Source organism: Penicillium crustosum (genome assembly GCF_028827405.1).
Source record: "Penicillium crustosum strain IBT 35664 chromosome Unknown utg000001l_segment0_segment0, whole genome shotgun sequence".
Classification (NCBI taxonomy): domain Eukaryota; kingdom Fungi; phylum Ascomycota; class Eurotiomycetes; order Eurotiales; family Aspergillaceae; genus Penicillium; species Penicillium crustosum.
The window spans coordinates 6,409,561-6,432,955 of record NW_026623122.1 but is presented as its reverse complement, the minus strand read 5'-3'; the positions used below and the strand labels follow the sequence as shown (position 1 = coordinate 6,432,955).

Here is a 23,395-nt window from a genome sequence, read left to right as displayed (position 1 = left end):
ACAAAGAACAATGTTCAAAAAGCCCATACAACTCCAACCTCATGTAGAATCAAACTGAGCAGCAAATACTTCGAGCATACCTTGGATTCTCCCTTTGTGGTACTCACTCGCAAAAATAGCCTCTGAAGACTTAATGCACATGTCCAGGAGATCAGTACGACTCAAGCCAAAATGCTGTGCGGCCAACAAGTACTCATTAGAGACGGGGCTACAGAAAAACCCCACATCATCGGTCTGTGGAAATCAAGCGTCAGAGAACGAGAATATATTTCCATCTTAGTTGGAGTGACTTACACATAGTGCGATCGGGCAGCTTTCGTGTCGCCAATAACCGAAATGGTGATCCAAGAACCCCCCATTAATCATCTTCGCATGGACATTGCAAGAAATGCACAGTTCCAGGCCGAGCTTGCGCCGCGCAATCTCCTTCTTGATATCATCGGGCACATGGATAACATGGCCTAGTCGGTCAGGCTGGAAAGAAAGAAGGGTCGATAGTTCGCTTGCGGAAGCTGAGGCTGTGGTCTCAGCAAAGTGAAGGGTGATTCCTAGCCCATTGGCCTTGGCTTTCGCAAATGGTTCTTTGTAAATGCTAACATCGCCTTTGGTTGGGTTGCCGCAAATATCCACCCCCACAACCCCGCGCGACTTGTTTTCGATCGCAAGATTGACAATCTCGTCCGCTTCTGCTGCTGTCATGCTGCCGCGATCGATGGCTAGAATTAAAAACACGGACATACGGTTAGTTTTGCTTCGGAATTTCTCGGTTGTATCCAGAACTGAGTTGATGTATTGTTCTTGAGTGATGCTGGGAGATGCTCTTGGTATGGTCCGTAGCTCGAGGTACACTACTCCATCTCCAAGAAAGTCCTCGAGGACTGAGTTGGTGGCATATACCAAGCTATCTAGGTCGTTGCATAGCTGGTAGGTCAACTTGGAAAATGTTGAGAAGAACCTAAGGCCTTCATTAGATTTGAAAGTGATGGTTTTGTAGTATTGTCGAGTGTAGACACAGACACCTACGTTTCCAGTGTATAATCGACCTTGCCCGGAGGCATTAACACCAGCGGATCTTCTACATCGAGATTGGGATCCTGTTCTTTTTTGCGTTTCCAGATCTCATGCAGACATTGGCGACTGATGCTCCCACTGAGATGAGCGTGCAGCTGCAGTGTGATCTAGTCAGAAAACTCAAACATTACGAGAAGTCGACCATACCTCGATTTTCGGTAGTGCTTTAGTGAATCTCTGGTCAACTGGCTTTGAGTCATCCATGGCTTGGTCAGATAGTCAAGTCTACGAGGATCGAGGGATGTAGAAGCGGACAGAAACTGCCAGGGCAGGTGACTTCCTCTTTTCCCAACTTCACACGGACATCACCGTCCACCCGTACGATATGGCCCCCACGTTTGAGCGTTTGAGGCAGAATCGAATAGATTGCTGACATGACAACTTGATACACTCAAGCCAATAGTATCGCCCAGAATACACCGAGGGATTGACAATAGGGGTTGGACCTCTATGTTTTGACGCTACAGCATCTACTTTGCCTTTAATGAATTAGAACCAAATTGATATTCTATGTAGCGCTTCCCCCTCTCCGGTACGTTAATGAATAGCTAAGCTGATTTCAAACCATCCCGTTCCCTCGTTCTTTTTTGTTCCATTGTTAATCCAAGCAATTCCTGAAATACTCGCATCCTGCCATCCTTTTGAAACTACTCTACCAGTTCCTTGTCTTATTCAACTCTCAACGCCCCCTCAAAACCCCACAATGGCCAAGACTCTTGCTATTTTCGGTGCCACAGGCCAACAAGGCAGCTCCGTCCTGAACCATGTGCTGAACGACCCAGATCTTTCCCAACAGCACAATATCCGGGCCATAACCCGTGATGTCAACTCTGAGAAGGCGCAGCAATTGAAAGCGAAAGGGAATATCGAGGTTGTTGATGGCGACGTGGCCGACTCGACCTCACTAGCGGCAGCCTTGACCGGTGTGCATACGGTCTTTGCCATGACTACACCTGATCTTAGCGCCGATGCTTTCCAAGTCGAGCTAGCTAATGCTAAGCGGATCGCCGATGTCGCTGCTCAGCAGGGTGTCGATTATCTTATCTGGAGCACTCTCCCAGCAATTCGCGATATCTCCAATGGCAAATACAGCGCGGTTATCCCCTTCGATGCAAAAGCCGCCGCCGAGGAATACATTCGCACGCTTTCCATCAAGAGTGCCTTTGTCTCGCTTGGCTCGTTCATGGAAAACCTCCAGGCGCAAACCTTTTTGGCCCCCACACAGGCTCCCGATGGTACCTATGTGCTAGCCCGTCATACCTCTCCCCAGGCCCAGTTCCCCTTGCTAGATGCTGTGGGTGACACGGGCAAGTTCGTGGGCGCTATCCTTGCTGAGCCCGAGAAGTATCAGGGAAAGCGACTCCATGCTGCCACAAAACTATACACCGTGGAGCAGATCACCGCCCTCTTATCCAAGAGTTCTGGTAAGCCCATCGTCTATAAACAGGTCTCCACTGAGGAGTTCAAGGCAGGATTGCCGTTCTTCCAGGATGTTTTTGCGGAGGGATTTAGCTTCATGGATGAGTATGGATATTTCGGCCCTGGCTCGGAGGCGTTGGTTGCAGAAGCTGCTGCAAGCGCCCGGGGTAAGCTCTCCACTTTCGAGGAGTACTTGGAGAAACACCCCTTTCAGCTTGTATAGACAAATAACCGTTACAAGTGTTGGTTTAGTTAACATGATGTAAATCATAAGATTCAAAAATCAGAACATAGAATTTAATCTCACCTCCTGTTACCTAGAAGACCCAGTAGGATATATATACCAACTCTTATTTCTACTACCGATTGCTGCTAAGCCGAACTCCCTATTCAGCTTTAGCTAACCTTGCCATTTGGCCTTGGTGAATGAAAACTGTCCAGGTGGAGACTTTCAGGAACCTTCACGGGCCGTGCCGAAAGTCAGCCATAGATCTTGCGGATGTTCATGAAAAAATATATAATATTATTAAAATTAACATACAATTAATGCATTTGGGGGGGGATTTATATATATATTCGAAAGTAGAGATATATATTCGTTGGGTGTAGGTAAAAATCCACTGTCACAGGAGATACCTTTATGGAGTGTAGATTAGTTTTATCAAATTTCCAATTTATTTTGGTAAAAATGTAGCAATATTCGATGGATAGGCCAGAATAGTTATAGAAAACAGTCATTTATTTTAATGACTTAGTGGATTTATGAACACCAAGACTGGTTTTTTTATACAACCGTGGGCTTTGCGGAAGCACAGTTTGTCGTGCAACGAAGATCTCCCATGATATACATGGTCGTCACACGCATGGCCATCACACTCAACTAAAATCTCCGGATGGACGCGGTCGCTCGAATAGAGGTTGCTTCATTGAACCTTACCCTTCACGTCACAGGAGTGAACAACCGATCATTCTACTCAATGTGTAGCTAGAAATAGACGTTTAGACCAGAACCAGGAGCTCAGGTACTTCGTATACCCTAACTTTGCGCAAGCCGGCGAGCGGTCCAGGAGGTGTTGCTCTTTTTGAGGAGCAACGCGAACAAGTTCTTTAAACGATTGGATTAGACGAGAAACAACCGATGAGACTCTACATATGAGATGCGCATTCCCTTTGGTAAGTTCATCGATGAGCTCCCACCGAAGGCGAACGTTAGAGTCACCCCCAGCAGTTGATACCTTCGTAAAGTTGAGTAGTCCCATCACTATGGAGTAATCCATTCAAAGCTTTTTTTCAGAACCAGGTATTCCGTAGACGGTGTTACAATCAGAAGATTGGATCATACATGAGTCGAGTCAGATAATCTTCTTGGGGGTTTCAGGAAATTGCTGCGCTCATTTTTGCTGGCCACCACAGATAATAGTCTTGATGTCGAAGCATTGGTATCTTCGTCGTAGTGTTAGGCATAATTTGGCCGGCCCGTTTCTATTGCGGGAGAGCAGATGAGACCCCCGAAACAAGGGGGTTTGATAGAGAGACAAAGTAAATGCTCCTGGGGTTTCGTAAGGTGACTCGGGCAGGTGAACTTAAACGGCTGAGATAGAGGAAGGGAGGATGCGCAGAGCCTCAATGAGTCCTGGATTTAAGACATGGAAAAGAAACAGGCAAAAACCCGAGCCTGCATGATCTTCAATGGAAATGGGGCTGTGTCTCGTGTTACTCCTTGTGACAACGAGGCTGCCAAGGTGATTTAAGCCCCGTTTCCACTGCGCCTTAGGTCGCTTGGCGCGGAGGCAGTCCAGTCTGCATTCTCCGAATACCGAGATACAACAGTAATGACAACTGTTCAGCGTAGGTAGACCTATCGGACGCTCCATTTCACTAGGTAATAGACCCCAAAAGCGTAAACAGCCAATATGAGGTATACATCAATTCATACAAGAACTTTCAAGCCACAGGCTTTGAGGCAAAAGGAGCAACCATTTTATATTATCCCCAATCAAACCATGGACGTTCCGAGGTCGATCACTCATATCCATCCCCACTATAAAACCATTGGCTGTGAGACCAACCCCTACCAAGTAGACTCCCACTTTTCAGCCGCATGCCATTTTACCCCCGGAATGTCGGCATTCTCACTTCACTACAGTGATGAATATACACGCCATCAAAAAACCTCAAAAGCGGATAAGAGTTCAATCCCAGAATGAACCTAGACCATCCCAAAGAGTCAAAGACCGTCAACCTAAACCAGACCAAGTTCTTCTCACATCGTATTCCAGCGCTGTCCCTGATTGTGCAATAGATTAGTTATGTCCTGATTATCATAGTATTATCTAATTGGCTGCGAATACTAATGTATGCTCAGTCCAACGCGGGGTACATACCCCCTGCGCTGCAACCCTGCAACGCTCTGACGGCACCATATTGGCGAACTCAGCCACAGGCACTAACAGATAGGCTTAGAGGGTCTTCTCCAATATCCCCCCAGCGCCTCCTTCAAGCTCCACTCTCTCTACAATCATTCTAATACTGAATTTCTTTCCTGCGGTCAATGTATGACATCCTTTGCAAACCAAAATGATGTCCCCAGATGACTACACCGTCGGATGGATCTGCGCCCTCCCTTTGGAGATGGCTGCAGCAAGACTTGTTTTGGATGCGACCCATCCTCCACTTCACCAGCCTCGCCGCGATCAGAACTCTTACCTCCTAGGTGAACTTGCTGGTCACAATGTTGTTGTCGCATGCCTACCAGCAGGGATATATGGAACGGCTTTTGCAGCGGTCGTCGCTGCCCAAATGCGTCTAACATTTCCTGCGATCAGGATAGGGCTTATGGTCGGCATCGGTGGTGGTGTTCCATCGCTCATTACAGATATCAGGCTTGGTGATGTTGTCGTCAGTCAGCCGCAGGGACAATTCTCAGGTGCTGTCCAGTATGATGCCGGGAAAACGATTGCCTCCGGTAATTTTGAGCGGACCGGGACATTGAATATGCCTCCAGCCGAGCTTCTCACAGCACTGGCGAAAGTTCAAGCGAATCGCATGATAGAAGGAAACACGCGACTTCAGTTACATATCTCAAAGGCAGTGGCTACAGAAACCCAAACGGGCCCAAATTCTTTCCGCAGGCCAGCGGAGGGTCATGATCACCTTTATGATGCTAGTTATACCCATGAAGACTCTGCTAGTGACTGCACCAACTGCGATCATATGAGGGTCTTAGACAGGCGGCCACGGACATCGGAAGAACCTCATATACACTACGGAACAATTGCCTCGGGAAATCAAGTCATGAAGAATGGCCAAGTTCGTGATCAACTTGCTAGCCAACTCGGCATTTTGTGTTTCGAAATGGAGGCTGCCGGTTTGATGAATCATTTCCCATCCTTGGTAGTGCGTGGCATTTGTGACTATGCAGACTCACACAAGAATAAAGAATGGCAAAGATACGCGGCTCTGGCAGCCGCTGCTTTTGCCAAAGAGTTGTTATGTGAAGTACCAGTACAAGTAGGCAGTGGTGGTATCACAGGTACCAATGGCTCATTCTCAGATGGTATGTCCATACTGACACCTCAGATAATGGTACTAGTATTGGTCGTCGGCTAACAATTGACAATTCAAAGTAGATGAATTTGAAGTCCGATTCAGATCAATCGACATGCCTCCCGTTCGCCATTTTGTCGGCAGAGAAGCCGAGATGGCTAAAATAAAAAGGGCTTTTCAGCCTGATAGCGCAAACCAGACGGTTGTTCTCCATGGTATTTCGGGGATCGGGAAAACACAAATCGCTCTAGCATACGTCCTACAAAATTTGGACGCCTACTCCGCTATATTCTGGCTAGATGCGTCTGACGAAGACCGGCTCGCTTGTAGCTTTCTGGAAATGGCAGACCGCATCATCAAAGATCATGATTCCTTATCTGCCCTTCAGAAAATCGTTTACTCGCACAATGCCACTGCCGCTATACCCGCAATCAAAGAATGGCTTAGCTTGCCAGGCAATGACAGGTGGCTGCTGGTGTACGACTGCTACGAGGTGGATGGCATTGTCGACGCCGATGACCCATCTGAGCTATGTGGTCTTAGGAAATTTCTTCCAGATATACGGCAAGGGCATATACTGATTACCACTACAATACCAGGCGTCAATCTGGGCACTGAAGTAGCAGTGGGGAAACTTCATAATACGGAGCAGAGCCTTGATATCTTGTCCCAGGCTTCCGAGAGACCAGACCTGCGCAGAGGTAAGTGGCGTAAAGTCCGGAAATAACCTTGTACTCTTTCTTTTCTGATCTTGCTTGAACAGAGCCGTCTGCTCATGACCTAATCATGGAATTGGATGGATTCCCACAGGCCCTTGCTAGTGTTGGAGCCTACCTCAAAAACAGTAATATCAGCTGTCGTGAGTACCTGGAAAATTATCAGGCTCGGTGGTCCGAGCAGGTGCCTGAAAATCCCCCGCCTACATATCCGGTACATATTGCATGGGAGATTACCATGAAAGAAATCAGCCGTAAGCACACACATGCAGCATACCTAGCAAATTCCTGGTGTTTTTTCAGTAACCAGGATATATGGGCTGCGCTTTTACGGCGTGGGGGCAGTTCCCACCTTGCTGATATTGGGCGAAGCCTTCCGACTTTCGTTGATTCTATGCGCGTTCTTTGTGAATATGGATTGGTCGAGGTTGGAACAGATACGACTAGTGGCAGAATCAATGGGGTTCCAGGGTATTCCATGCATAAATGCATACATCAATGGCTCTACTCTGTCAACAGCCGCACACAGTTGTTTCACCAACAAGCAGACGAAGTTCTTCATTGCGTTGCCTTATACGCATGTCGCAATCGGGGCAGTCTACCTGACTGCCGTCAGATCCTTCCACATGCTGACCGTTGTTTACAACTCATCAAGTGGAACGTTATGGGACAGGACATGGCTCAGAGATCTACCTATGGTCGTCTGTACTCCTGGCTCGCGGAATACTACCTGGCGGCTAGTCGTTGGGTGACCGGAAAATCTGGTCTCTCCTCGGTGGGCGACGACGCTGCCCCATCCCAAGGCTCTAGGCTTTTGCTGCGATATGGATTTTCTCGAATCCATAGATTCATTGCAGAATCACATGCAAGTGATCTTGATTATCTCGGAGTTCCTTACCCAGAGAAACGCCACCTCTCCAAAGTTGAAGAACTGTGTTTGCTCGCCTTGCAGATGAATGCTGCATCCCCTGGAGGCGACTACCACGGAAGGCAGACACGACTCAATGCATACATCAACCTAATGATAGTTTATGATAGGAAAGGAAATCTTCTGAAATCCTTGAAGTTTGAGTATAAGATGCTGTGTCTCCAGTGTCAAGCCAGCGTTAAAAAGTGGTATCAAAACAAGCCCTTCCTGCTTTCTTCGTTCTTACTATTCTGCCGCAATTTCATTCTTCTCAAATGGTGGTATTTTTACTGGGTCGTGCTTGTGCTTTCGATCATACACGATTGTGCCATTGCCTTTGCTACGGGTTTCACGAATCAAGCTCTGTCGGCTGCTTTAACTCTTGGGATTTGGGTTTCCTGGTTTGCCACAATTAGGCGGTTCACCGCAAGGTGGGCAACGCTTGTGCTGTGGGCCGGCCTAGTGATCGCTTCGGGTACGATCGATGAATGGCCTCGCAGCCTCATGATCAATATTTGCTTGCAGCTATTTTACCTGGTTCCAATTCTTATATACGAGGGGTTCGACTAGTGCTTTTACAGAGATTGGAGTTCGCAGGGGTACATTAACTACAATATAAACTCTTATCTCATATGTGATGTTTTAGCATCGTATAGTGTATACAAAAGTGAATTAAAACATGAGTAAAGGCCCACAAATATAGCATCTAGAGGTACAATTCCTGAAATGATCGAATTGTTGACACCGCGGGCTTCCTGCCTAAGGCAAATGTGATCTTTTTTTTTCTCGTGATCTTCCTCTCTCTTTCTCTCTTAGAAGCTCAGCTTGATCCATGGGGTTCTTCCCCTTCGCCCTTTGGAACCTTCTATATTGTATTCGGTATATATGTATCTACCGTTCCTTGAGGGTTTCTTTCTTTCATAATCTATGTTGTAAAGTCAAGTTACTTCACACCTTCACTTGTTATCCCAACCATCTTTAATTTGCGTCTCTCATTTCATTCTCTTTGATGCCACCGGAATATCCGAGTTCGCTTCAACGGGTAACAACTCTCCCCTGAATTGACTTGACGATCCTGTTCTCACTCGTGAGATCTAGTTTATCTCTCCTCATCGATCACCATGTCCCACGCCATCCATGGAACATTACCCTCGAAAAGGAATCAGCAAAGAATCATGAAAACTGGAGCATTACCAGAATATTGTGGGCACAGATTTGGGAATGAAGATACAGGTTTCATACTTGTCTGGGCCCAATTTCCCCTGTGTACTGAAATAACCGACAAATCGACATGGGAACATGAGCTGCAATCTCTGACGTGGAATTTCAATATTTTGCCTCATTGAAGCTCACCCATAATGAGTAATGCCATCCAAATTGTTCATTCGGAAGCCACGGCCCCAGAAGACGCGCGCTAAAGAGACGATCACTTGCCTTCTTTCATACGATTGAGGACAAGAACTATTCACCTTCGACCACCTAGCCATACAATGACTACAAAGCACTCAAAGAACGCCGGAAGAAGAACGTTCTTATTTGGTGTCTGGTTAGAATGGTTATAGATACTGCGACAGCCCCGATGTCAACAACGAGAAACCGCAGCCGGGACAAGCAGTCTCCAGCAGGACCTGAAGTCTAGGTTAGCAGGCTCAACTCGAGGTTTCATAATACAGCCGATGCTTTCCCTAGGCTACTCCTCGGTTTGTTTGAGGAGAAAGATGAGAACGAACTTGGGAGGTTCTTCGATACCTCGACGGGGGCTCCTATAAGAGCAATTTAGCAGCTTTAATCTATTACGCATATGACTTCTAGCAGACTACTAGGCCACATCACCTGGCTGAGCTTATCCGCGCTATGGCTGAACAAATGAAATTACTTGTCTGTGAGTTTGTGACTGCAGTCACTACACATCGCCTCGCATAGGACGTGGATGCAGCAGACGCTACCGATGTGAGTATCACCAGGGCAAGGGCATATATAGGCCTACTGACATTACCACTCTAGTATACCAAGAGGGTTTATGGTGCACTGTATATACAGGTCCTAGAGGATATGCCGGGAGAGTATAGCAGCATCTGTGGGGACCTAATCCAAGGCAGTCCCACCATCTTATACGCCAGATCATTCACTTGCCCGGTCATACAACGGACTGCCAGTATTGCGCTAGCATTTCAATGATAGTAGCGGACCTTCCTAGCCCAAGTGGCGGCCCTTGTGGTTGACTACGAGGAGCGCACTGATGACGACGAAGACGAGTTCGACGAATCTAGTAGTGTCATGGCAGGTAAACTGTTACGGTCGGTTTAAGTCAGTTGACACAATAACAAAGGCGCTATTGTGAATGACACCAACGAGCAATTGTGCATGAGAAAGCTGGCCCCGGGGGGCGCTGGATGTCAATTCAGACTTTCAGCAGTTCGAAAATGTCTACAGTCAGCGCCGGTCTGCGTCAATTTCTGCGTCGCAGCTTTCTGCCTTACAAAACGAAAGCAACGACCCACGAACTCGAGTCTAACCTCCAAGAAGCTAATGGAGGGCACAATTGACGCTATTGCCCTCGTCTCCAATTACACTCACATTTTCAGCAACATTCTTTCATCAACAGCAAGGACCGGTAAGCTACCTCGGATCCAAGACGTATTACTATGAAAGTGAACACAAAACGTGGGGGAAATCGATACAAATAGCGCTCTTAACTGAGCAACAATGAAGCAACAAACCTTTGAATCCGCATCCCACCTAGCAAGTGGTTCCAATGTATCTAAGATCTAAAAATGAACATGACTGTGACAACCTCGCTGGCCGCTTATTGCCTCGTATGAAATGTGAAATCTAATCTACGACACCCGGAGTAAGCACCACAAAAGGATGTTGACGCATGATAACTTCGAAGTAACAGCTTGGCGATGTACCATGTTGTAATTACTTGGGTACTTCGGCTTATGCGCCAAACTTAAAAAGAGGCTGGATGCAAGCAATGCATTCCTTCGACAGGGATTCGCCGAGCCGCTCCTAAGAATAGACGACAGCGTTCAAAATCAACAAGAAACCAGCAAATACCAACTACATATAGCACTGGATACGAAGGAATCCTGTATGAACGCCATGTTACAGTAATACCACTAGTTGCGACAGCAACATAACCCGTAAAAGGGATCCACATCTGCAACAGGTTTCGACCTCGGGATACGCCTATCCACCAGCCACTATCCTGGACAAGCCCTAGGTAGAGTTCAAGGTCAAACCGCCAAGACACGCGTACCAAGATTTGCTGGTAACGGCTCCCGAGCGACCCGTCGTATGGTCCAAATAATAGCCCCCGAACACGCGAAGGGTGAAAAAAAAACCATCGTATTCGAATTCGGGTGAATTGGACCCTAGCATGTCAGTCAGGGCTTGACCCTGGTCCTCTACGGTACCGAATTACCGAAGTGGGCAGAACAGCCTTCGATGAAAATTCTGGAAGCCACGTTGTCCCACGGGAATTGGATGTGGGGTCATTCGGTTCCAAGATATGGACGGGCGTTATTTTTAGCCCTAGATCTGCCACATATGGAACCCGCTAGATATCTGGCGAATGCTTTGCGTTCCAAATGTTTAGCATATGGTGCCATGTGGATTTGTTTAGGTGGATGTGTGGGGATGTGTGGTAGAAACTGGTAGAGGAAATGAGTGCTTCGAATAAATTAGTTTGTTGGCACCTAAACTTTGCCGCGGGATGTTTGAATCTCGTTTAGTGTGGTAGCGTGGATAAGCAGCCAACAGCAGCTAAGCTAGCTTAAGAAACAGGCACGTTGGCTTGCGACGGCGTTTCCGGGGACATTTTCCTGGTACTTGCCCCACTGGGGCTGATATCCACTGCGTCTGGATGGCGTCAGCGTGTTATCCAAGCCATAAGCGACTCGCACCAATCGCAAGACTGAGATCGGGTCAGTGGGGTGGGGATTTCTGTCTCTAAGAGCCGGAGCCGCTTGGAACCGGTTGTTATCCCGAGATATGGGTCCGCATAATATCTATCCACGAGAGATATGCAGCCTCGATATCTAGCAGGATGGGTACATAATCAAAGACTGGTGGATCGTGCGATATGTCCCAGATATGTACAGAGTACGGAGTACTTGTGGGTTCGTTGCAATCTCTCGATGTTTCCTTTCCCGCTATCCCGCTATCCCGCTTTGCCTACGTACACGATACATCGTGTAAAGTATTGCAAGCTTCGGGAAACACATGTGTACCTCTCTTGTTATCCGGGCCATGGCCACGTATCAGATTTCCCTAGTCGTATGACCGCACGCTGTCTATGAAACGAGCATTCGAAACGCCCGGACACCGTGCATGGAATCTTGTAGGCCGTGACCCATACAGAGATGGTATCAGGTTGATTCCGGAATCCATCCACCCCGGCAACGAAAAAAAAGGCACCGGCTTAAAGGAAAATAGGGGAGTTAAAGTTATCAACCGTGAGACAAATGATAGTGCCATGCCGGTTCCGGGATAGATTCCTCTGAAACAAGAGTACCATTCCGAACAGGACCGGGATGAGTCGCAATGCATGATTCTGGTTACACGATCATTGACGTGCGAGCCACAGGCGCCCTATGATACTGTTGCACCGATATTCTCGGTATGATGGGAACATCCACGCCAAGGTGAGTCATATGCACCTGTCGAGATGAAAGAGAAAAGGCAAAAAAATAAATAAAAAAGAGAGACACCCATCTGTCTTCCTGCAGTCGGAACCAAAATGCGGTATATGCGGTAGAGAAAATCCAGTATTTAGGCATAGCCAGGCTAGTGATTGGAGGGGCTAGTGGTAAGCCAACGGAGGTACCTCCGGGGTGTCGTATCAAAGGGAGAGAGGCTCGAGGATGGTGAGATGACCTTCTTTGGATTGTTTATCTTTTTCCATTTCCATGCTAGTGTGATTCTACACCACAGCCCTGTCTTGATTTGCATATTAACGCTGGAAGTATCGAAGACGCATCGAAGGAGCGGGACGAGGCTGAGCTGAAAGTGGCTGTGGGCTGAGACGAGAGTGGGGGATGTCTGAGACGTGTCAGTCTCTACCAGGGCCCTCTTCCTTTGGGTGGTAGTGGGGAGTATCATTTTGACATGCACTGTCATCCTTCGAAGCTAGACGGGTGCCGACGTGCATGCGTCAAAGCGGGGTGCTTCTTTTCCAAGGTTGCCTAGTTTGGTCAAAGGATACCTTGTCGCAAAGGTTTACATTGGGCCGAGTACATTATCACAATGGCTGAATGTCCCCAAGTACCTAGAGAGAGTAGACATTTCTGGCAAGTCACAATCACAATCTCACCACCATAACGTGTGTGTGATATGACCAGAGCAGAAAGCCGGACATCTCAAAATTACCGAGACTTAGGGTCATGGAGCAACATCCCTGGCTCCAGTGAGGCGCAACGGTTCCATCCCCCTGGGTCTGTATAATTAGCATGTAAGATTGAGATATTGGAATATGGAATACATGTATTACTTGGAAAGACTCTCCATACATTATGCTTGGGAACCCTAAGTAAATGAAATGTTAGGGTGTTTCGAATAAGTGCTACAATACGATATAGGAGATTGCATTCTCCAACCTAAACATTTAAAATGCTACATCGGGACAATTACTATAGGACCGGGTACTCTATCGGGCAAAGGGAGAATCCTAAATTGCCCTGGAATGGAGATGGCAAGCCCCTTCCGTTCTCTCCTGAAGATCAGACCCATAGCTCAGGTTTAGGACACTCAAACTTCCTTTCTTTTTTACCTCATTAATTAAAAATTAGGATACCCCTGAGAGTGACACACTCAATAGCTGACCTCAAATCCCCCCGACTAGCTCGCACTATAATGGTTGTTTTATTCGAGTTTCCAAGTTTCCAACCTTGGAAGGTTCTAAGGAATATTCCATTACCTGACAGTAATACATATTTACTACTGTATTGGTATTAATACTCGAAATACCGTAACGAAAATAATTTCACCTTGAGTTGCGTCTTCATGATGTCACCACAGTGATTACCTATTTCCCGAAAACAACCTTGGAAGTTGCCCGGCTGGAATAGTATAAGGGATAGATGGATATAGTTAAATGGGGAGATATTCTCCAATGTAGGAAAGGTTTAACGTTGTCATGGAAGAAATATGTTTTATTTTATTTTATATTATTTTTTCAATTCACCCAATCCATCTTACAGAAATGAACCCGGGAGTACTACTCCGTACTCCATACGCAATCATTCAAAGCACTCCCCACAGAATGACAAAGGGAACAAAGAGCATCAAGGAGAGTTTTTTTCGCCGAAGGTTTCGTCCCATAGGGGGAGCCCGCCTTCAAAAGTGGGGGTCGTTATTTAGGGCTGTTGATCGTAGCAAGGAGCGGATGCGAGATTGACTGGTATTATTGTTTACATGCACATCAAAACGGAGTGCAGAGTTAGCTCTGCGGCTGAGGGACTCACATACCTCTCTAGGTAGTATGGCGCCATTCAGTGCAGAATCTCTGACGATATAAGAGATGCTACATAGTAATGACGTGGATTTTACATGTTTTATTACTTTTGGCTATTGACTATACCAGTAATTTTGAGCTTCGAGAAGAAACTTTGAAAGATTGAAATCATGGACCTCAGAAGCAAAACGTTCCCCTGAGCCCATGTTATTTATAATACACTGGTTTGTACTCCGTATACTCCGTGCTCCGTACAAGAACGACCCTGTCAAGTGGACCTCTAGTCCCCCACCAAAGCCAATGGAAGACCCCAAGAATCTTGGAAGGAAAAATAGTAAGACATGCATTTCCCCCATCTATGTACCCAAGTACGGAGTCCTACGTCCATCCTTTGACCCTAGTCTTTGCCCTAGGAGCCGTGAGGTCCGAACCAGTACAGGATGATTGGGCGAAAGGTTCCAAATGAGACAGCCCTGTCCCCGCTAGGATTATTGTGATGGTCAAAGCAAGCGCCCAATAACTTCTAACTGATCACGAGAAACAATTGTTTATAATCCACTAGATTACCGCCCATCCTGCTATTAGACACAAGTCCCATGTCGCACGTCAGCGCTGGAAAACTATATCTGTGAAAGCGTGGCATGACAGCACGGGTTCTTCACAATGTACATAGGTACCCAGTACGGAGTACGGAGACGAGGTAAGCAAATGAGGTTCGATAAACAACTCCCCCTCTTCATCCCGTCTGCAACCCCCCCTAGTCGGATCCTGGTGGAGATCGCTCACTGGTTGCCGACTTGAGTTATGGATCACCTGAGGCACAGTGATTAGCGGTCAGGATGTTTTGATAATTATCGTGTCGCTGTCATCGAAGAAGAGTGGCTGCTACGAACACGCAGATCCTTGCTTCAGCCACCGCTCTTTGTCTTTACCTCGTTACTGGGTGGGGTATATTGGGGCTAGTGACGAGAAACTGCATCTCCATAATTATACTGGTGAATCAGAACTGCTCTCAATGATGTCGTTGATAACGTGGCGCTTTACTTTATATAATCCAATAATAATAGATCTTACTTTGATTCCCTGCAAGTTTTAATCTATTTTGTTGATGTTGCCGTAGGGACCCGAGGGTACTCTGTTTTCTAACCCGCCACAACCGCCCTGCACAATATCACGTTGATAGCGCACGGATGGTGGATAGGAGACACCGTCAGCGCTGGATCCGACTTGAAAATATAGTGAGGTTGCATATCTGTTAGGATATGTGAGTAATTTCATTCTAGCACGGTATTTGTAGCCCACGTCCAAAAAAAAAAAAAAAAAAAAAAAAATAAAAACAAAGGAAATTTAACACGAACGAAATGAAAAAACAAAAAATGACGTCTATTGCCCTTTTTGGATAGTCGAACCTGTCCATCACATTTTTCGATATTGCGGCGCATAGAAAACCGCAAGGAGAGCCCTGCTCCAAATGAGTTGCGAACGCGGGGTTCCTAGGCATCCGAGTATCTAACCGCCATGACCACCTGAGGTCTGAACAAGATCCTTGTCAGGAGCTGCTAGGTTTATGCGGCTGTGACGACCAGAAGAAGCTAACTGTCGCCCTTGGACAGCGCTAACTTCATTCGACAACCCACCCGGGTGACGCGAAGGAGTCCAGGATCAGGAGAGCATAGCCTTACTTTGTAGTGAGGGGGTGCTGAGGGACTTCGATTTTCTTTTCTCCGGCTGTAGCGGCAGAGTTGTGATTCGAAATAATCAAGGAAGTAGTGAAGCACGGCATCGCCAGCTCATCAAGTCGCAACGGCTGCGGGGTTAACCCAACCCCGCAGATGTTCCTGTGCAATGCGGCTGGTCACACTCTGCATCATACAATCCGTATTACTGTGTGCCCTGATAAGTACGAGGTGGGCTGAGAGCAGCTGAGATAGAGCAGAAAAAAAAAGTTCCCGAGAATACAGAGTTTGGAAAGCTACAGACACCACCAGATACTAAGTCGCGGGAGGTGCGGGCCTCGTAGGGCGGGACAAAATACCAATAACCTTTGGAATATTATATTTTTCGGACTATGTTGACAAAACAGAGACCTCAAACTCCCCGATCTGTTGATTTTTACTTTGGAGAATCCACTCCATCTGCACCGCTCAAACTGTTTTTCACTGCCACATCAAGCCTCACCGGTTCAGGGATGACGTTCGATTTCAGTTGCCTATACTCCGTAGATGACGGTGTACTACTAGAATGTACACAGACCTGACAGTGAATTTTGCGGTGTACACCGTACCAACCTACCATTTCCTCCCCACCAAGGTGTCGAATAGGAGGAAATGATGATGTGCGTCGTGATCGACTCAGTCTCTTTTGTCTCAGGGCTTGGGCACAGTAGTCGCCCGACCAGTCAACAATGAATATAAACACAACGTTGGAAGAAAACACAACATTAGATAAGACCGTGTATCATAGAGAGAACAGGAAAGTCTAATCGAATCTTGCGATCCCAACGCAGGAATCCGAAGGCTCCGCATATCTTCCCCGGACCGCCCTGTCGGTGCTAGGCGGGAATTTCCACGGAAGTAATACAGGTAAAGAATGACCGTTACGGAGTATAATCTAAAGGTAATCTCAAACGTGATTATAATACTAGACTAGTCGACTACCTAGGTAAGTACGTTGCGATGTGGGGGAACTGGAGCCCGGCGGTGTCTCGGACTATAGAAGTTTGAACGAAATAGACTGCTATTCTTGTATCCACCGTAATCCATAATTTCTCGGGACATTTTTTATTACAACATATTAAACTTGATATCCGAATATAGAGAAAGGGGGAGATCCCCCTTTGCACACCGTGAAAGACTCAGGAGAGTCTGTCATAGGTAGATTGTAGGGAAATTGTAATAATCCCCGTCCCTTTTAGGGCTCCCGTCCAACACACTTGAAACACAGATCGACCCCGTTTGGCCGATAACATTCCCCAGGAATTCCAAGGATCGTCCAATTATACCGAGCAACGGGTTTACGTCTGGCAATCATTCCACATCGTCATCTCGTGGTAGGCAGCTCTGTATTTTGATAGGCACTTGGGTATTGAAGTAGTACCTAACTGTAGGGCATGCCTGAAGGAAATGAGCAATTGGTTGTTGCCATACGGTGTAGTATTTAATCATTTCAACGGCCCCTTCATTATTATTTTTTTCCTCCTCTGATGCTAGAGACTTCTTTGTTGCCTTTTTCCCCCCTCGGTTGAAATCTCAGCCTCATTCTCTAGTTGAAGTTGATATACACACTGGTGAGTTTTGGAAAAAAAAAAAAAAAAGATTCTGCCCTAATAGACCACACATACCATTCTCTCTCATATCCACATCACAACTGGAATATCTGCAGTCGCAGCTTGAATTTGATATTTCCTTAAATATCTATTAACTCAGATGTCTTGAACAGAAGAGACAAAAAAACGAAAGAAAGAGAAGAAAGAGATCAAAATTACGACATACTTCGATTTGTTCGAGGTTACCGAACCTCAGTATTTTACCATAATTACCGAACAATACAGGTATACAGTACACCATTTCCCATACCGCATGCTACGTCTATCGTAAGTACCAGTCCCCACTGCAGCTTCAATTCGCAGAATTGGGATTCATTGATTAAATTATTTTCCCTTTTTCCCCTTCAACTCTTCTTTACCTCCCCTGTCTCCCTGAAGAGAACAAAAAAAAAAACTCTATACTCATACGACGATAAGGACAACGCAGGTCTTCTCCCTCTCGTCGCATGATCATCCAAAACTTCCGCAATTTTACCCACTTCCAACTCGCATACGGATTTAGTGGCCACCACGTAACCGTGCAGCAACTGGATCAACTCGCAGTGATCCTCCAAAACGGCACTAAACAATCCAACATCAGCGAGCTCCCTAACTTGGCCCAGTCTCCGATTGCCCGCCTTTCCCCTTTCGACCGCTTGCATCCACTGCGTTGGCAACTCTGTCGCAATTCCCGATTTTCATCACATCCTCCTATCCTAGCTTCTTTGCGCCGGGGAAAAATCTCCCTGCACTTTAGCACGGGTACTCCCTTCGCCTGCCGCATCGCTAGTCTCCAATCGCACCCAATCGCACGGCGCCCTTGTCGGACTAGGACAACCCTTGACTCTTAGGTCTTTTTTTTTTGCTGCCGCTGTCTACTTCCGCAAGCACCCAAAGCCGGTTCTTGGGGCTCTTTCCTAAACCCCGGTAACGATACCTGCATACACATTACCATCGGCCTTTGGCTCGCTTTGGCGCACGCCCTTCAATTTCGAATCGGTTCCGCGCCGCCTTCCCCAATTCACTTGGTGATTCCACGATCAATTGGCCTATATCACAACACGCCCCTCTTTCGGTGCAGAGCAGCAGCTTCCCCCACGCACCGGCAGATCGACACGCATAAGAGAGGGGTAGCATTGGTATCATTGGAAGGACATACAGGGAATCAGCCGGGCTCCGAAAGAAGCAAGACAGAACCCGTGTTCCGCTTCCTTGGGGCTGGAGATCATTCCCTGGTTGATTTCGTTTGTGACGTCTGTCCCAAGTGGTTAGCATCGGCTGAGAATCTACCTCGTGGATTGGCCGTTGCACAGGGCCAGTGCCCTTTGCAATTGTTATCAGGGACTTTTTTTTAATCGCTCAAATTTTCTTTTGTTGCGATTTCTTTTCCCGTGAGCTGCTCTCCGGCAGGGCTCTCCGCATTACACCCAATCCAGGACAAGATGCAGCAGAGTTCAAGAACGGTGAACTTCTGCTGAGGACGTGGCTGAACGATCATTTTCTCACCGTGTCAGAATATTCTACCTTCTCTTTTGGCTCGGATCGCATAACATTCCTGACAGGCGGCAGCCTTGCGAACCTTGACGGCAGGCCGGTTCCATACGCTGTTACCCATTCGCCCACTTCTGAGTCCAGGTGACTCGGACGTTGGCACGATATACCACAGGCTTACATTTCCCCTATCGACAGCTGAGCTGTCGTTCTTGATAGATAGTCGTTATGGCGTATGCTGCGACTACCTCACCGATCCTGGATGCCGACACCCAATCCAACTTAAAACTTGCGACATCTCTCCCTCAACCGTCCTCCCTACATCATGTTGTCACATCTTTGCCATCTGGCCCTTCCCTTTCTTCCGCGCCCTCTTTCACCACTTCTCCGATCTCTACTCCTACCTCATCCTTCCCTGCTCCTGGCACACCCTATACTTTCACCCCTGCTGGCACCCCCCTACAATCTGCAAGCGAGGGACTCTACGGCCGAGTGAATGGTTACTCCCTACCTATGCCAGGCCCCCTCGAACTTGGCGAGTCCATAATGGCCGTTCCCGGAAACACAAATTCCTCCAGCTTCAATGACCCTGCTGTGTCCACCAAGGCGCCGGGCATCATGCGACGGATCTCAAGAGGCGCTGCAAACAAACTTACCCGCAGGCGGCAGTCTACGACCCAAAACGACAAACGGGATCGAAGCACTGGTCCCATCATCATGCGTCGACGCAGTGATAGCAAAACCAGCACTCAACCCGTTCGAGACAGCGCTCTGGATTCAAGCAACGAGGATGAAGCCAGCGAGGCCTTGGACAACCTGGGCGCATGGGGTGGCTCGGAGGCATCCAGTCTTCGCAGCGAGAGTCGTATGAATATGGCTCGCGACGTTGGCCCCCTCCCCACGGTTGCAGTTGCACCCAAAGTAGACTCCGCTGTCCAGCGGGGCACAGTCTTAACCAAGGTAACTAAGAAACGCAGGAAGCAGGTCCGCTTCTTCCTCGACCTAGATGCTGCCAAGGTTTTCTGGGATGTCTCCAACCCGGCCAAACGCTTCTATATCGATGATATCAAAGAAATCCGGGTCGGCGCCGACGCCCGCAACTACCGCGAAGAACATCAGATTCCCGAAGATTTGGAGCGCCGGTGGTTCACCATTGTTATTGCAGATTCTGACCGCTCCAAGGGCCGAACAGTCAAAACCTTGCACCTCATCGCTCCTAGTGACCGTATTCTTGACCTGTGGATTACCACCCTTGAGCATATCTCTCGATACAGAATCGATCTTATGTCTGGTCTGGCAGGTTCGAGTCAGAGCGAAGCGGTTCTGCAGGCACACTGGCAGCGCGAGATGTCGAGACTCTTCCCGCAGGGTCCTCCTTCCGTAGAGGAGCAAAGTCTCGATCTCGCCGCCGTGGAGAAGGTCTGCCGCAGCTTGCATATCAACTGTTCCAAGAACATGCTTCGGGCACAGTTCACTAAAGCTGATGCTGCCTGTAACGGCAAGTTGGATTTCTCCGAATTCAAAGACTTCCTTTTGCGTTTGAAGGAACGAAAGGATGTCAAGGATATCTTCAAGCTTCACACCGCAAAATCGAAGGAAGGCATGACTCAGAGCGAGTTTTTGACTTTCCTTCGTGACGTACAAAATGAAGATATCGAATCCGACCGGGTCTACTGGACTGCACTGTTCGACAAGTACGTTCGGCGGGCCTCTAAATCTCGCACTCCTTCTGCGGAAGGATCGGAGCTTCCTCCACCTGTATCGCGGATGAACGTGGATGCATTTGCCGCGTTCTTGTCTTCGTCCAGCAACGGTGTCTACGCTTCACGTGCTCCCCAGTCAAGATTCGACCGGCCGTTGAATGAATACTTCATCTCGAGCTCTCACAACACTTACCTCCTGGGCCGCCAAGTGGCTGGTGCGTCAAGCACCGAGGCTTACGTTAGCGCGCTCCAGCAGGGATGTCGTTGTGTCGAGATTGACTGCTGGGATGGTGCAGATGGACGCCCCATCGTGTCTCACGGGCGAACTCTAACTACCAGTGTCCTCTTTGCGGATTGCATAACTGTCATCAACCGATACGCCTTCATCACATGCGACTTCCCTGTCATTCTTTCTCTTGAGGTGCACTGCAATCCAGATCAGCAACTAGCAATGGTCAAAATAATGAAGGAGACATTCAAGGAACGCCTTATCCTTGAGCCCTTGATGACCAACTGCCACATCCTTCCGTCGCCCGAAGAGCTCAAGGGCCGCATTCTAGTCAAAGTCAAGACTTGTGACGAGTCCCAGTTTGATCCCCGCCAAAATACTGTCGGCTCCGTCGGTACCCATGGCCGCAAACGCAGTGCTAGTACGCCATTCGTACGACCGACTCTCCCTGATATGAACATCCAGCCTCTTCCCTCACTCTCGAGTCCCCCAACAATGGGTCCTGTCGACAGCATTGGCCCTTTGATCTCGCAGGATAGGCGTTCGCTTACTGCTACAAGCATGAGCAGTGCAACTGAAGACAGTGACGGGGCGCTAGTGTCTGTTCACACTGACAAGAAGAAAAAGCGGCGCCAGAAAAGCAAGATCACTAAGCCTCTTTCTGACTTGGGTGTCTACACTCGTGGCTACAAGTGGCACAGCTTCTCCTCTCCAGAGAGCAGGCGGTACAACCATATCTACTCGTTTGCTGAGCGGTCATTTGAGAGCATCACTCAGAGTCACGACAACAAGGTTGCACTGGAATCGCACAACCGCAAGTATCTCACCCGAGTGTATCCTTCCGGATTCCGACTCCGTTCATCCAACTTTGATCCGAACAAGTTCTGGCGCCGTGGTGTGCAAATGGCAGCACTTAACTGGCAAACCTACGACATCGGCATGCAAATGAACCAGGCTATGTTCGCCGCTGGAACTGACCGTACTGGCTACATTCTCAAGCCCGAGAGCCTTCGCTTACCAGCCGGGGATGATGGAAAGCAAAAGCGCAAGATGGAGCGCAAACTGGTTCGATTCTCGGTCGACGTCGTGTCCGCACAACAACTCCCCCGTCCACGCACCATTGGGCAGGACGACAATATCAACCCTTATGTCGAGATCGAGATGTTCAGTGCTGATGATCGTGGACAGAGCTTTGTCCTCGGCGAAGGTGGTATGGATGCCTCTGCACGCAACGGTATGTCCGGCATCGGATATCCACACCGTCGCCGCACCAAGATCGAGCAAAGCAATGGCTACAGCCCCGTTTTCAACGACAAGTTCAAGCTGTCGCTGGAAACTAAATATCCCGATCTTGTGTTTGTGCGATGGACTGTCTGGAGCTCAATGGACGGCCGTAGTGCAGGCAATAACAACAGTGTGCAGCTGGCCACTTTCACCGCCAAGCTCACCAGTCTCTCTCAAGGTTACCGCTACTTGCCTCTCTATGATGCCAGCGGTGACCAATACTTATTCTCGACGCTTTTTTGCAAGATCTCAAAGCAAGAGCCCATCTCCGTTCAACGTCTGGACCTCGAAGAGCTCCGCGCCGAGCGTATGGGTATTCTGCGCCAGATCGGCCAGACTGTCTTCAAGCGTTCCTCGTCGGCCGAGCGCGAAAGGGATCAACCACACGATCGCAGTGATTCCCCAAGCCCTGAGGACAAGGAAGGTTCTCCTAGCCTGACACCCACAGTGTCAACAACGTCAAACTCATCATTTATATAATGATAGTCACCTCACCTCTCATCTCGCCCACCTCTATGGCCACCGCAGCTTTGCACTGGCTTTTCACCTCATTCCTCTCCCGATCTGGAATCTTGTTCCTATCAATGTCAGCATTAACCAAGGTTCCGGCGTTTGTCTTTCTACTGCATCATATCCCACTCTTTGCTCTCATCTGTGCCTACATTGCCGGACGTTTTGTTTATTACGCCATTGTCATCCATACCCGTCACAGCGATACCCCCCAAGTTGCTTCAAGTTTTATTTTTGCCATTCACCATGGGTATTATCTTGTTCATCGTCCTTGTCCTGTTATTTGTCTGCGACAAGCCCGGAAACTGACCATCCGGCTATGTATTCGACTGGGAGATGTGTTTGTGTTTTTTAATCCCCCTATCTTCTCTCCCTGTTTTCTTATGTTTGTTTGGTCTTATGTATGTCTTTGCTTTTCATCTTATCTCTTTTGTTGCGCTACGTGTCCGCATAGGATCTTTCGGGAATTTGGTTCTACCATTCATCATTATCATTGCATTTGAGGGAGTCAATCACATCGGAGAACATATACGTGACTGGTTCACTGGAGCAACTCTTCTCATTCATCACGTCGTTTATTATCATAGCATAGGGACTTGGGATTTTTCATTTTCAGGAGGCTCTCACAGTTGATCTGTCGATTCAATTAAACACTCTTGCACACTAGCATATCACTTCTGTTTGTGCCAATATAGTATTCACGCGGAATGTATTATTTGCCTTTGCTTCCATCTCACACGTTCTTTGTTGAAGTAATA

General features: G+C 47.9%; 4 protein-coding genes across 4 annotated transcripts; 3 read left to right on the top strand and 1 right to left on the bottom strand.

Moving 5' to 3' along the window:
* Positions 1–39: 39 nt before the first annotated feature.
* N7487_002425 (putative adenosine deaminase) lies at positions 40–1,275 on the bottom strand (the record flags this gene model as incomplete). Its single annotated transcript, XM_056870172.1, has 4 exons — positions 40–234; positions 295–955; positions 1,024–1,166; positions 1,219–1,275. 4 exons carry the CDS (start codon positions 1,273–1,275, stop codon positions 40–42), a joined length of 1,056 nt encoding a protein of 351 aa, XP_056734956.1.
* A 499-nt stretch (positions 1,276–1,774) lies between these two features.
* Positions 1,775–2,713, top strand: N7487_002424 (NmrA/HSCARG family protein; the record flags this gene model as incomplete). Its single annotated transcript, XM_056870171.1, has 1 exon — positions 1,775–2,713. One exon carries the CDS (start codon positions 1,775–1,777, stop codon positions 2,711–2,713), a length of 939 nt encoding a protein of 312 aa, XP_056734955.1.
* A 2,354-nt stretch (positions 2,714–5,067) lies between these two features.
* N7487_002423 (uncharacterized protein) lies at positions 5,068–8,229 on the top strand (the record flags this gene model as incomplete). Its single annotated transcript, XM_056870170.1, has 3 exons — positions 5,068–6,046; positions 6,120–6,737; positions 6,800–8,229. 3 exons carry the CDS (start codon positions 5,068–5,070, stop codon positions 8,227–8,229), a joined length of 3,027 nt encoding a protein of 1,008 aa, XP_056734954.1.
* A 10,910-nt stretch (positions 8,230–19,139) lies between these two features.
* N7487_002422 (putative 1-phosphatidylinositol-4,5-bisphosphate phosphodiesterase Plc1) lies at positions 19,140–22,607 on the top strand (the record flags this gene model as incomplete). Its single annotated transcript, XM_056870169.1, has 1 exon — positions 19,140–22,607. The coding sequence occupies one exon, from the start codon at positions 19,140–19,142 to the stop codon at positions 22,605–22,607; it is 3,468 nt and encodes a 1,155-aa protein (XP_056734953.1).
* Positions 22,608–23,395: the final 788 nt, after the last annotated feature.